This window comes from Aethalodelphis obliquidens, unplaced genomic scaffold, assembly GCF_003676395.1.
Source record: "Aethalodelphis obliquidens isolate GAN/ISIS:26980383/991018 unplaced genomic scaffold, ASM367639v1 scaffold36, whole genome shotgun sequence".
NCBI classification, from domain to species: domain Eukaryota; kingdom Metazoa; phylum Chordata; class Mammalia; order Artiodactyla; family Delphinidae; genus Aethalodelphis; species Aethalodelphis obliquidens.
In genome coordinates this window covers 1,589,234-1,604,295 of record NW_020837980.1, presented here as the reverse complement: position 1 = coordinate 1,604,295, position 15,062 = coordinate 1,589,234, and the positions used below count along the sequence as shown (strand labels likewise).

Below are 15,062 nucleotides of genomic sequence, written 5' to 3'. Positions count from 1 at the left end.
TTTTTTTTTTTTTTTTTTTTTTTTTTTTTTTTTTTTTTTTTTTTTTTGCGGTACGCGGGCCTCTCACCGCTGTGGCCTCTCCCGTCGCGGAGCACAGGCTCCGGACGCGCAGGCTCAGCGGCCATGGCAGCCGCTCCGCGGCATGTGGGATCTTCCCGGACCTGGGCACGAACCCGCGTCCCCTGCATTGGCAGGCGGACTCTCAACCACTGCGCCACCAGGGAAGCCCTATGACCTAGTTTTAAAGGATAGTTTGTTATAAATTTAAAGACTCTAACTACAATAAAATCACAGGTAGTTGGCCCCATCCTTCCCATTTTACCACAGTATTCTAGAGTTCTCTCACCACATTTTGAAATACCTTCGTGGAATTTTGAAATTCATTACTTGCGTAGTTCTTTGAGACTGCATCAGTGCTAGAAGAGGAGTTATGAAACATAGCTGTGCACTTCCCCTTAGTTAGTTCTTCAACATGTTGAACAGAAGATGTGTGCGTGTTTGGTGTCTAAATACAGAATGCCTATAGATTGTACCTGCAAGTTGTATATCCGACGAATTCCTCCACAAGCAGGAAATAAGTATGATTAATCAGAAGAATAAAAGGCACTGCTGGATGTTGTTTGAAAGGAATCCTTTATGGGGGGCTGTGAGTATTGTTATTGCAGTTTCCATTTTTGAAATATCTTAGGTTAAAAACATTTGAAATTTTTGAGTATGCAAAGTATATAAGTAGATGAAGTAACTGGTATTTGTCTCTTTGTTTACTACTAAATTATAAGTAATTTGTATCATTATTGAAAAATTATCCTGGCTCTTGTCTAGAATGGTTTCATACTGTGATTTTAGCACAAAGGTACACTTTTTCTTATTTTCATGGCCCAAGTACGATTACTTGAGATAATGGCATTTCTTCCTGAGGATTCATAGCATAGCAGTGTTCCCTGAGAGCAGTGAAAGTGAACTGTGCTTTAAGTGCAATCGCTGTTGACTTTTCTTAGCTGAGCCTTTTTATTATAACCTCATTCCTTCTGTTTCTATTTCTCCTCCTTCCTTCTGTTTCTAATATGTAAAAGCTACACTTCAAGTTTCTTAGAACTTATTTGTGCACTTAATATTCTCTCATTCATCAGTTATTTGGGGAAAGATTCCCTCTACTTCTAAAACATCAGCAAGGTACATTGGTAACGCACAAGGTTAAGGATTTCTTGAAATTACATATGATTTATTGGACTCTGAAGTCAGTTGACTTGCCTAGATCCTTCTAGCGTTGTAGCTTTAATGTTCTCATGGTCTTTTTCTATTTAACTGAAAAACAACGTTAGATGAATATTTTGTTCAGAAAAACAGTTTTAAACAGATTTTTGATTTGTAGTAAGGAGAAAGAAAATAAACATTTAGGTGTAACTACTGATAACATTTTGATGTGTTTTTCCTCTTTGTATCTGTTGTTTGGCAAAGCTGAGGTCGTAATTTACATGGATTTTTAAAATCATGCTTTCCCCTTCCCACATAACATTAGATGTTTCACATTACAAAACTTCTTAGTAAAAATTCAATAGCTATATGATATTCTGTTAAAAAGTAGTACTTTAATTTAGTTAATATATCCTCCATTGTTAGATATTTAACATCTTTCAAGTTTTTGGATTATAAATAACTGAGAGAACACCACCATTTTTTGAAGACTGTCTTTGCAAGGTGCCTTGGGGAGGAAAAATCCCATTGTGTTTGTATTCTTGATTTAAGATATTAATAATAGCTATACCTTAGAATTTTAAGGACATTGAATTAGGATTTTAAACGAACGTGTTAGGTTCCATGTTGGTTTAAACTTACGAATCACACATTTTAAAAACTTCTACTTCTGTGTGGCAGGGAGCCTATGTGCTAGCTATTTTTCAAATGTAGATGACATTGCTTTCTTCATAGAGAAAAACTGGAGTGGTTTCTATAGAATATTTGCAGATAGGTGATCACTGAAGAACATTGAAAGAGAACTTCCCTAACTAAGGCAGGTTCTTCTATGCCACAAGCCTCATGTGAATGGAAAACTAGATCTATGCATAAAAGCATGGGCTATGAAAATACTGGTGCTGGGAAAAACACAGATTCACAAGACTTTAGCCAAAGCCTTTAGTTTTTCTTTGTTTCACTAGGTTAGAAATGGCCTGAGATTCTCCCAATAATTCAGCCACAAAAGAAAGAAAAAGCTTGTTGTTCTTCGTTCCCATTGTATAGAGGCCCCTATGTCACAGACTTGCACCAACGTGGAGTACTGACCTACCTTGTGGAATGAATGGAACTGAGTTTAGAGTACTTTGAGTTACTTATAAATTCTTAAATGTGTCTTGCATTTAAAACTTTATAGGCATGATGATAAATTTTAATAGAATACAAATAGCTAGAGTAATGTGAATATACAATCAAAATATGGAAGTTTGGAGTCTTATTCTTCAAGTAATTATTTTGGATTGGAAAATTTGATTTCAGGATTTTAGGGGATTTATTTTTTCTTTGCCCTGCTCTGTGTCCTCCTCACTAGTTTAGATGGTAATATAAGTTACTATCCGACTTTTCTTTATTATGATGAGTAAAATTTTATTGAACATGTATTATACTTAGAAATAGTCATTTCTCCTAATTTTTATTGTAACTTTAAAATTTAGGATCTGGTTGCTATTAAACACCAGATTATATGTATACATATATATTTTATATTTAAAAAAAAGTCAAAGTAGGATTTATTATAGGACCTGTAGGTTTTATTCTCTAATAACAAGTATAAATAGAGTTATTTATAAGACAAAAGGGGACTCAGAATTAGGCTGAAAACCACAGTAGTTCAAGGGGGGTTTTTTTGGCCCCCATTGTTTTTTAGGCATGCCAACCTGTGTATGCTTCTTCAGAGCGTGCATACGGTGCACACAGTGTTCTCAGGATCAGCTTTGTCACTGAACCAATTGGACTCCTGTCCACCGTTTACACACTTCTTGGCATTTCTCCTGCACATTTGTTTTCATCTTTCCAACTCATTTGCTCCTCTGGCATTAGGACCAACAGCTGCAGTTGCACATGGGGTCCGTAAAGTAGCTGAATAATAAAATGCTATGACCTGGTTCTTCTATAGTTTCAATGATGACTGTGTTGGTAACTCAGAAATGCTGCAGATATGTTTGGCAGGTCAGGTGAAACATCATCTTTATTTTACAGGAAGAAAGTTTATGTATAAAAAGTATTGGTAATTGATACTGAGTGATATAAGTTATATCTCCTAAATCCTAGTCTTATTGTTTACTGAGTACCTATTAGACACAGTGCTTGGTGTTATATGCACATTATTTCGAATCCTTAGAATAATCTTGTAAGATAGCTGATATGACCATATTTTTCAGGTGGAGAAAGCAGACTCAATGAGGTTATATACCCATATCTACATATTCAGTATTACATGGTAAATAGCAGAACTGGAATTCAAGTCCAAGATCATCTGTTCCCAAAGATTGTAGCCTATCCATTACACACTGTACAGCCATTTTTTGTGTGTATGAATAGTATTTTATTTCCATTTTGCTGTTGATGACCATCAATTATTATGTAATGAAAGGTTCTATGAACATTACATCTTTTAGTGGAATTATTGTGTTATGCGTATGTTCAGCTTTAGGAGACGTTGCCTAAAGGTTTTCCATAGTGGTTTTAAGGTGTGAATATTCTAGTTCCCCTTCCTAGCCAATACTTTGCTTGTCTAAAAAAATTTTAGCCATGTGGCAGGTATCATTTTGTGATTTTAATTTGCACATCTCTGATTAATGATTTTTATATGCTTATTGGAGACCTTTTGTGAGGTTCCCAATCAAAGCTTTTGTCCATTAAAAAATAGGGTGGGAGCCGAAAGTAAAAAGAGTGAAAAAGAAACATTTAATATAAAGTTGAGCAGCGATAAGTGCTATTAAATAACAAAGAACAAGGTACTAGGATCGATAGAAAAGGACAGATGGGGTTGTGAGGAAGGAAAGACCTACCTGAGAAAGTGGCATCGAAGTGCAGATTTGCATGAATTGTGTTACAGAAGCAAGAGGAAAATCTAGATGAAACGTTCTAGGCAGAGGGAACTGCAAGTGCAAGGGACTTGAGGCAGGAATGAGGTTTGGCAGTAAGAACTTGGCAGGGAAGTAAGTATTTAAATTCCTACACAACTGTTCAGTTTATGAGGGAAGGGAAGGTCTTTACTTTTACCCACCTCCAACCATACACTCAGTAAGATATTATTTGGCTTTTTTTCTTGTTTATAAAGATCAAAGGCTTTTATTCCGTCAGTGGGGTTCCATGTTTGAACTAATAACTTCATATTTGGCCAACTAATTGCTGTATAATATCGAAACACATTTACTGGTGATGTTTTATGAATGTTTATTCAGTGAACATTTATTGGACAGACGTGATTGATTGGATGTATGGAGGAGGGAGAAGGTGGAGAAAGAGTTGCTGATTAAAGCAAAGAAGAAAGGAGTTACTGGAGAGAGTCCTAGGGAACCAGGAGAGTTGGTTGTGAGGCGGCCCAGGAGGAAAGAATGTCAAGAAGGAGAACGAGGTCAGCACTGTCAGGTGCTCCCAGAGAAGTGTAGGGGTTCAAGAACTGAATGGTGGGACTTCCCTGGTGGCACAGTGGTTAAGAATCCGCCTGCCAATGCAGGGTACACGGGTTCAAGCCCTGGTCCGGGAAGATCCCACATGCCACGAAGCAACTAAGCCCGTGCGGCACAACTACTGAGCCTGTGGTCTAGAGTCCACGTGCCACAACTACTGAAGCCCACGCGCCTAGAGCCCGTGCTCTGCAACAAAAGAAGCCACCACAGTGAGAAGCCCGCGCACCTCAACGAAGAGTAGTCCCCGCTCGCCACAACTAGAGAAAGCCCACGCGCAGCAACAAAGACCCAACGCAGCCAAAAATAAATACATAAATTAAAAAAAAAAACAAAAACGAAAACCTGAATGGTGACCTGTGGGTTTGCTGATTGCAATGTCCCACTGGCCTTGGTGGGAGTAGGATCAGGTGCATGTTAGACTGGTAGGCTAAGGAGCAACTAACTGGTGAGAAAGTGGAGGCAGTGACCTTGGAGTTCCCACTTTCTGAGAACTGTCAACAAGAAAAGCGATGCGATTAGATAGCTTGACAAGAATATAAATGGAGCCAAGAAAGGACTTTTTTGTTTTATTGATATTTTGGGTTTTGGGGGAAGGGGGGGTTTGAAAGAGACTTAAGGTTTTTTTTTTCCTGTAACAGGAAGTCATCCTTTGCTCTTCTTGTCTCAGAGTAGACAGTTGTGTCTCCCTTCCCCCCTGCCCCTTTAAACATGTTTAAAACTTCTTACAACTATGTAGTTTTCTAGGTATTCATAGGGGGTTCACCTATGTGGTCTAACTGATCTTCTTGAGAGGGAGGTACCAAATATTAATCTACCTGTTTCTTAGATGAAAGCCTCAAAGCTCAGAAGTTGTAGCTGAGAAGTCATTCCCCACTGATAAGTTGTGGGGCAAGAAATTTTTAAGTATATCCTATCTTGCCCAGAGTTTGGGAATCTGTATTTGCAGCATTAACTGACCATGATTTGCCCCGTATTCAAGTGGTTATCCTCTGGTTACCCCAAAAGTAAATCCAGGGTGTTTAGATATAATTCATAAGGCAAACTAAGAAGCTTTCCCAAATCCCCCTGCACACACACCCTTCTCACCCACCTGTGCACCCTCATATATACACACACACCACTCATCCTGCATACATATCTCTGCCACACACACAGCCTCAAATGTTCACAGTTGGATACACCTTAGTCCTAGTCTCAAAGGACCCTTGCCCACAAAACTAGACTACTTTCCTCTTTCTGGGGTTGGATTTGGGATAAAAAGGTAAAGTTAGGTTAGAAAGAATTGATTTTATGAGCTCAGATGAGAGACCATAAATATAGGCATACCTTATTTGCTTGTGCTTCACTTTATTGAGTTTTGCAGATATTGCATTTTTTACAAACTGAACGTTTGTGGCAGCCCTGCGTTGCCAGATGATGGTTAACAGTTTTTAGCAATAAAGTATTTCTTAATTAAGGTATGTACATTGTTTCTTTAAGACATAATGCTATTGCACACTTAACAGACTACACTATAGTGTAACCATAACTTTTATATACATTGGGAAACCAAAAAATTCATGTGACTTGCTTTATTGCAATATTTGCTTTATTATGGTGGTCTGGAGCCAAACCTGCACTATCTCAGAGGCATGCCTATAAATCCTTAGGTTTCAACAGTAAGAGTTCAGTTTTTGCTGAATCATTCAGTTTTTGCTGAATTTGCTTTCGTTCCCAAAGGGGACCCTGTAGAACTTATGCTAAACAGTTTTTGCATAGCTTTGATCTAGAGCAATAGATGTTTGTATGCTTTGGTCCTTCAGGATAATTTTTGAGTTGTGGGGATTAACTGTTCAGCGTTGGATTTTATGAGCACAAAACTGGGATTGACATAATTTTCATTGTGGCGTGATCTCAGCACCTAAAGTATAAAAAAGAAGGTTCATAATGTTGATACTTTGATAATTTTTACAGAGTGATGTTTGTGTGGTATATCTTTTTCACTTACCTAGTGCTAGACATCTATAACAGTTGTTAACACGTTTCCACCCCTCACCTCTCAAAGAGGTGAAAGTCTTTGTTGTGTGAACATATTAAAAACTCATCAAGAGAAAGGAACCAGTGTCTCCTTTTTTTGTCTGTAAAGTTTAGGTTGGAACTGTGCAAATTGTAGATCCCCAATAAGTCTTGTTTATAGAACATTCTTTGTTCTTAATCCTTTTTCCACTTGTCACAAATATTTGTAAAAATATAGTTACTAATATAATTAATGTATTAACATAAATATTTATTATGTTATATATATGTACTCCCCAAAGAGAGTCTTCACTTTCATATATTTCAGAAAGTTTCTTAGACAAAGAAAAAAGAATTAAAACATCTAGATTCCGATTTAGATGCATCACTTCTTAAAAGAATGTGGATTAAGAATGAAGAATGGGGAAGGCAACAGACTAGGACCCAGATATTTGTATACTTTCCTCCAGCCTCTGTTCTAGAGTCAACGTTAAATATATGGAAAGAGAGGGAATATTACCCTAATGAAGATAGCAGTGATCTCATGATGTGAAGAATTGGATCCCATTATTCTCATTTGACTAAGATATATTATCCTTCTGATTTTAATAAAAAAATATCCCTGGGGCATTGGTTCAAGTCCCAATGGTTGGACTTTGACGAAAAAGGGCTGGAGACCCTCTGACATAGACTTATCTTCAACACTTGTTTTCTTTGCAGTGTGGTAGCTGGGAAAGGAAAGTACTTCTCTCATATGCTAACCATATCAGAGGAATGATGGGCAATTAAAAAGAAATGCTTCTGACTCCGGAAGTTGCTTTTTGAGGTAGTGTGCGGGATAGTGTGGTCTTTGTGAGCTTCCACCATGGCATACTGGGGCCAGGGCCAGAAGGTGCAGAAGGTGATGGTGCAGCCAGTCAATCTCATCTTCAGATTCTTGCAAAATCTCGGATTCAGGTGTGGCTTTATGAGCAAGTGAATATGCGGATAGAGGGCTGTATCATTGGTTTTGATGAGTATATGAACCTCGTATTAGATGATGCAGAAGAGATTCATTCTAAAACAAAGTCAAGAAAACAACTGGGTCGGATCATGCTAAAAGGAGATTACATTACTCTGCTCCAGAGTGTCTCCAACTAGAAATGATCAATGAAGTGAGAAATTGTTGAGAAGGCAATACAGTTTTTTTAGGTGTCCTTTGTTAGAGGTGTAGTTCTGAAGCATTTATTCATATTGTTTTGCTCACCTTTGTGTTGTTACCAGATGACAATAAATGCTGTGGGATTGTTTTTATTAAAATATTTACATTGTTTCCTTTAAAAAAAAATGCTTCCACCAAATCAGGGTAGACTTTTTACTCCATCATTGTTTTTTGTTTTTGTTTTGTTTTTTGTTTTTGGCCGCACCATGTGGCTTGAGGGATATTAGTTCCCCACCTGGGATTGAATCCAGGCCACAGCAGTGAAAGAGCCAAGTCCTAACCACTGGACCGCCAGGGAATTTGTTACTGCATCGTTGTTAACACTTTGCAAACTGGGCAGAGAAGTTCCATTTATTTCAATGTTTTCTTTTGCTTGTCAGGTACTTCGTACCTTGCAAATATATTTTTGCTCTAAATCATCTTCATAGAACTAATTGCAAAACAGTCAAATAAAAAAACTCTTACATAGAATGTTAAGCAAAAATACAAAATTCTTGGTACACACTGAAAATATCTAAGAAAATGTCACCTTTTTCAGACGTTGCATTTTGTGTTTCAGTGTCTGTGACTGGTTAACTCTGTTGTTTAACCTGGTGCTTCTTAGGCTTACATGATAAATTTATCTCCAATTAGGATAGGTAACTTGAGTCTGTTTCATATTCACAGACAAAACCCTAACAATATCCAGTCAGTTCATAATATGAACTATTTGTCAAGAAGGAGTTTCAGCAAGAAAAAGAGAATGTGGTGAGAACTGAGCTGGTGGTAATGTTACTCGAAGTGCACCTGCACAGGGCATCTTTGTTGTGGGTACAATTGCCATCTTACCTGGTACTTCAGTAATACCTCCTGCTCAGACCTTTCAGTCATACTACACCTAAGGGTTGTACCCAGAAATTTTTAGTATGCCATTTCATTTTGGAAAACAAATAAATATTTATTCTTGTCCTTGTTGCTCTAGCCCCTTTCTCCTTTTCTGCTGAAACCAGTAAGAATGAGGAGGGATCCTCCTTCCTCCAACATTCATTCTCATTAGTTTAGAATAGAAGAGATCTTTGAAGATGATCTAACCTAGTGCTCTCATTCTGTGACTGCAGTGCACAGGACCAGAGAGGGCAATGGCTTGCCATATCATACCAGCGGTTAAGCAGGGACTAGAGTCCAGGTTTCTGAATTTCTAATTAGGGAGTCTTTCTATTATTGAGCTTTGTAAAAGCTAAGGGCTTAAAAACATTCCAAAAATATGTGCCTAGGTATAGATTCAATAGTGAAGGGAGATAGAACAATACTCCCAAGGTTATTTGATCACTGCTCAGCTGGCACAGTGGCTACTTATAACAAGTTCTAGGCAACACTGCAGACTGCCCAGTATTTGAAGAAGATAAATTATCAGGCGTCTCTGCTTCCAACACCTTTTTATCTCAAGAACCTTTATGGGGATTATTGACTATTTGACACGTGTCCTACAGCTTAAGTTTGGGGACCCTATTATTAGATTCTGAGCAGAGTGGCTTGAGATGCTGTTGTGGAGACAATGTTAGAACAGCCAGAGGTGAACCTGGAGCTAAAGAGGACACTACTAATTTGCCTTTCTTAGATCTGCCTTTTTTTTCTTTCTGAGTAATTCTGACAGAATCAATTTCCTAGAAACTATAAGCCAGATTCTTTTTAGTTTTTTTTTAATTTTTTCGCGGTGTGCGGGCCTCTCACTGTTGTGGCCTCTCCCGTTGCGGAGCACAGGCTCCGGACGCGCAGGCTCAGCGGCCATGGCTCACGGGCCTAGCCGCTCCGCGGCATGTGGGATCTTCCCGGACCGGGGCACGAACCTGTATCCCCTGCATCGGCAGGCAGACTCTCAACCACTGCGCCACCAGGGAAGCCCCTTTTTAGTTTTTTTTTTATTGTCTTGATAGTTAGTAGATCCACCCAAGAACATAGTGGGGTGAACATTGAAAAATATGTGTAGGAAGAATAAATATTATTTTTAGAAAATTATCATTTATGACATTAAAAATTTTGGAAAACAGAAAAAGGAAAACATCACCAATATTTCTTCCTCACAGCTGCTCTTATAATTTTGAGATACAGAGGCTTAGACTTTTCTTCCTAAGAATCTTTTCTTTTTTATGTAGTTGTTCATAGTTAGTACTCAGTTATGTAATTTTTTCCCCTACACTTCCAGGAGGTAGTGTGGCTTAATGATCAGACCCAAGCTTTGGTCTTACATGAGGTTCTAGTCTCAGCAGTGAGATGTAGGGCAAAGAACTTAGTTTCTGAGTCTGTTTCCATAACTGAAAAATGAGGATAGTAATACCTACTTCATAATCTCTGTGAGGTTTAAATAAAATATTTGTAAAGTGCTTATTATAGTTCCTAGCACATACTAGGGACTCAGTAAATAGAACATTTATTATTTTTTTTATAAATTTATTTATTTTTGGCTGCATTGGGTCTTCGTTGGCTGCGTGCAGGCTTTCTCTAGTTGCGGTGAGCAGGGGCTACTCTTCATTGCAGTGTGCAGACTTTTCATTGGGGTGGCTTCTCTTGTTGCAGAGCACGGGCTCTAGGCGCGCAGGCTTCAGTAGTTGTGGCTCGTGGGCTCTAGAGCACAGGCTTAGTAGTTGTGGCGCACGGGCTTAGTTGCTCCGCGGCATGTGGGATCTTCCCCGACCAGGGCTCGAACCCACGTCCCCTGCACTGGCAGGTGGATTCTTAACCACTGCACCACCAGGGAAGTCCCCATTGTTAATATTATACCATTCACATTTCCCTTATGCCATATAGTCTTTGTGACCATATTTTAATTTTATTAAAAAAAATTTTTGGCTGCACCCTGCAGCAGGTAGGACCTTAATTCCTCAACCAGGGATCAAACCCACTCCCCCTGCACTGGAAGGCGGAGTCTTAACCACTGGACCACCGGGGAAGTCCATGACCGTATTTTTAATAACTGCATGATATTCTATCAAGTTGAATACATTCTTATTTGCATAACCATTCATCTATTATTAGATTCTTAAGTTGCCTCTAAATTTTCCCTAGAATAAAAAATTCTTCAGCAAGCTGTTATTCATTCAGCAGATTCAGTAAGTACTCACTGTGTATAAGGACCTTTGCTTGACACCAGGAGCACAAAGATCAGATTGGCACAGTCCCTGGCTTTGAGGGGCTATCGGTTTGTAAATGGAGATGTGTGCAGAGAACTCTGGCCTGTAGTAAACACTGTCACTGTCCAAGTTACTGAAAAGGTGCTGAGAAGAGACAATGTCAGACTCTGCCTGGAGAGCTCACAGAAGGGAGGAGAGGGTTGTGGGAGACGAATCAAGTGAGTTAATGGGGGTGAGGTGCAGGTTATTAAGGGCTTTTTTTTTTTTTTTTGCGGTACGCGGGCCTCTCACTGCTGTGGCCTCTCCCGTTGCGGAGCACAGGCTCCGGCCGCGCAGGCTTAGTGGCCATGGCTCACGGGCCCAGCCGCTCCGCAGCATGTGGGATCTTCCCGGACTGGGGCAAGAACCCGTGTCCCCTGCATCGGCAGGCAGACTCTCAACCACTGTGCCACCAGGGAAGCCCTATTAAGGGCTTTTTAAGCCCTCATACAGAATGGAACTTTCATCCTCAGTGCAAGGGGAAAGTCAGTTTTGAGAAGAGAATTCTCATTATCTGCTTACGTTTTATAGCCTGTACAGGGCAAAGTGGAAGCAGAGAGTTTAATTAGGAAATTATTAAGGAATCCAGGTGAGAGGTGGTGTGGCCTAGACCAGGTGGAAGTGGTGGAAGGGCCATATTAGAAGTGGCCGTATTGGAAGAAATAGCCCATGTCATGAGCTGTCAGGTTGTATGTGAAGATGTCAGTGAAAGAGAGAAGTCAAAGATGGGCTCTCAGGCTTTCAGCTCGAGTGATTGGAATGTTGGAGTTGCTGTTTCCAAAAACAAGGAGGGATTCAGGAGGAGCAGGTTTGGGTGAGAAATTGGGAGTTGAGTTTTGGGATGTTATGTTGGAGATATTTATTAAACATTAATCAGGCAGAGATGTTCAGTAAGTAGTTAGATGTAGGAATCTGCAATTCACGGGGAAAGAGATTTGTCCTGGAGTTATAAATTTGGGAGATAGCTGTATGTTTATAGTATTTTTAACATGTTTAAAAAACTTGGTACAGTTATTTTACCCATTATTACTCCTCTCATAGAATTTTCATTGGTATTTTCATTTTTTTAATCCACATAAACTTTAGAGTCACTTTGTTTAATTTATTTCCTAAAGTATGTTGGAAATTTTACTGGAAAACTATATATATATATACACACACACACACATATATACATATATATATGTTATATATATATAAATTTACTAGAAGACTGACTATCTGGTAATTTGAGAAGAATTGGCATCTTTAAAATGTATCTTTGTATCTAGCAGTGCATTATTTCTCTCCATTTAGTTTTATTTCTTCTGATAAGAGTTCATTTCTTTGTTCCCCAAATAGTTCATACACAGTTCTTGATATTATCCCCAAGTGTTGTGTGCCCTTGTTAGTAAATTTCACCAGTATTCTGATAGTTTTTGCCTTATAAAGGAATTATATTGATATGTTTGGCCACATCACTAAATTTCGGGTATTATAAATAATATCCTTGATTTCTTTGAATTTATTTTTCTACAGTAGAATTGTATCATTTGCAAATAATAATTTTGTCTTTTTCCTTTCAACATTTGTGTTTCATTTCTGTTCATGCCAAGAAAAGAAGTCCTAAATTTAGGATAGTGGGTAACCATAGAGTAATGAGGTAATTAAGACGTAAAGGTCTAGTCACAGCTCACAATTTTTGTTTTATTTAGTTTTTGCTTTAAGCTTATATCCTAATTATTTCTTTTCCTTGCCTTTAAAAAATTTATTTCTGATGGATTTATTTTGAGTGCTTAGAGTTTATCTGTTTTAGATTTATGCATTATTTCCAGTAGTTGGTTTAGGTGTGGTATATATTTGGTTTTCAGCCATTTTGCTCTTCCAAGGACGTATTCTCTGATTCCTTGAGCACCACGGATTGGGGGAAAGCTCTTTTCCTGCTGAATTGACTTTCATGGATGCAGAAACAAATTAAACCCAGTAGAGAGTACGTAACCAAGAGATTTCAATCCTATAATTGCATAAGCCCCTTATGAAAATTTGAAGTTTAGTAGCCTCTCCCTCTCCTTCCATATCAACAAAAACAGTAAAAATGAATTTATGTAAGTTTAAAAAAATTATTACGTGTACATTTATAATTGATTTGGAAAACTTTTATTTTCAAACTAAGTTTTGCAAATTTCAAAATTTTATTTAAGAAGATCTAAATGTAAAACCAGTTTCACTTCTGATGTGGATTGTAAATCGGAAAAGAACTTACTGATGCAGCTTAGATTTCTGGAATGCGTTATCTTGAATTTTCAAGTTAACTTTCAAGTTTTATTTTCTGTTTGTCAAGTTAAGCCTCATGTGACCTTTCTCCCTGAATGAGCAGTGGACGCTATCTGACATGTTAGGACTTTGTACCTTCAAGGGTAGATTTACAGGACAGCTTTTAATTGGCCTGTATTGCCTTGTTTAAATAGCCAAACACCTGCTAGGCAAGCCCCTGCGCATGTGAGTGGCTATATGTTCGTTCTTTCCTTTAGGATTTGCAAGGCTGAAGCACAAAGACAGCGATTGTTACCCAATAAGCAGTAGTCACACACTTCTACCAATCGCCTTAGGAGGGCTGGTTACCATGGAATCCACCATCTGTTCACTCCCCGCCGGAATGTGATTATCCTTGCTGGGCTGGAAACCGGGAGCGTGTGCTGTGTGAAATTATCTGCAATGGACTGGGTTAATGGGAGGCTAGATTTGGCTCACTAGAAGAACAAATGAAGGGAGTTTTACTTCTTAACCATTTGTGACTTCTAACCAAGAGGAATAAATTCAGCTTTTATAAGGTAAGTAATCCTAGTACTGTGTATCCAGTTTGTACTACATTTGGTGTGGGGCATTATCTCTATGTGGTCCAAGGAAAGGGAGCTATAAGCTTTTCTGGAAGGAGCCTCCAGCATTACACACTTCTGTTGATTGATTTTAAGCAGCTCAGTTATACCTATACAATTACAAGTAGATGTTGGAAAAATGAAAGAATTATTCTCTAATCTTTAAAATTTTTTCATGCCTGTGAAATTGTATTATGACCACTGAAATTGGCAAAAAGCCAATCATTTTAAATGGTTTCTCAGAGTGAATTGTACCAATATGCTTTTTGAAATACACCCATGACCACAACGTGTTCAATGTCTTCTTCAAGTAAAAAAAATGTCTCAGGTCAGGGACATTTGTAAGTTATGATTTTATTAATCATTATTCTGGCCCACATGACTGACCTACTATTTATTACTAGCTCATGTTTTGTAATGTGATGTTTATGCAGTTTTATTTTGCAATGCTTTTGCACAAGTTTCAAGGGCCTGAGCATGTGGAAACAATGTGACAGTGCTTTAACGGCAGGCATGTAGGCATAAGTGATAAAGGAAGGGGCAAAGCTAGGAAGATCTGCTTCTATTTCAAGGGCTGCCTTTGTTTTTCTGTTTGAACAGCCCCTTAAAATGTGTGGTGCATATTGTAAGCAGTAGAAGGAGATTTTGGTGCTAACAAATGGATGACTGACATTTTTCTGTGTGGCTAAGAGGTTGGTAGCTCAAACAAGGGACTTCTATGTCCTTTGTAAAGCAGCATTGTATCCCCTTCCCCAAAACTGAGCCCTAAAACATGAAAGTGAAAAACAAAAAGAGTGCTGTCTGTACTCTGGATACTTCTTTTGTGTAAGTTTTCCTATCATTTAAACCGTAGCGCCAGGGATCTGTGAGTCTAGCTGGGTCTGCCATTTTTATTTGATATAGGAAGGGGTTGCAAGGAGAGGATTTGCTAATGCAGCTTTAGTTCCTCTAATTCTGCTGTTCTGCTGTCGTCTTGGACATTCATGCCAGTGGGTCAGTGGCTGCCCAGAGAGCTAGAAAGGGTCATTGCCAACAGGCCCTACTTGTTTGATTTTTTTTTTATTATAATATAAAATTAGATAACCTTGAATTGGTCAAGGACTCATGTTCTTACTTCAAGAACAGGTTTTCAGGCCTGACTGCTAATTGTGGGTTCTTGGTATTTATTGTAGTTGACTTATTGTAGCTAAAATTCTTACTTTCTTTTGTGCTTACTGGT

General features: G+C 38.5%; 1 protein-coding gene and 1 pseudogene across 4 annotated transcripts in view; both read left to right on the top strand.

Moving 5' to 3' along the window:
- Positions 1-15,062, top strand: part of FGD4 (FYVE, RhoGEF and PH domain containing 4) — a 206,440-nt gene that overhangs the window by 68,243 nt on the left and 123,135 nt on the right. Inside the window, exons 1-2 of one of the 4 annotated variants that reach the window (XM_027129276.1) lie at positions 259-646; positions 13,499-13,798. The exons of 2 other annotated variants lie outside the window; for them this stretch is intronic. Coding sequence is in view for 1 of the 2 variants with exons in the window: in XM_027129275.1 (XP_026985076.1) it covers positions 637-646 (10 nt within the window). In the remaining variant the exon portion in view is untranslated. Of the gene's footprint in view, positions 1-258; positions 647-13,498; positions 13,799-15,062 lie in introns of those variants that run through there. One more of the 4 variants, XM_027129275.1, reaches the window with a different exon arrangement.
- On the top strand, positions 7,204-9,597 carry LOC113632299 (small nuclear ribonucleoprotein E pseudogene; annotated as a pseudogene).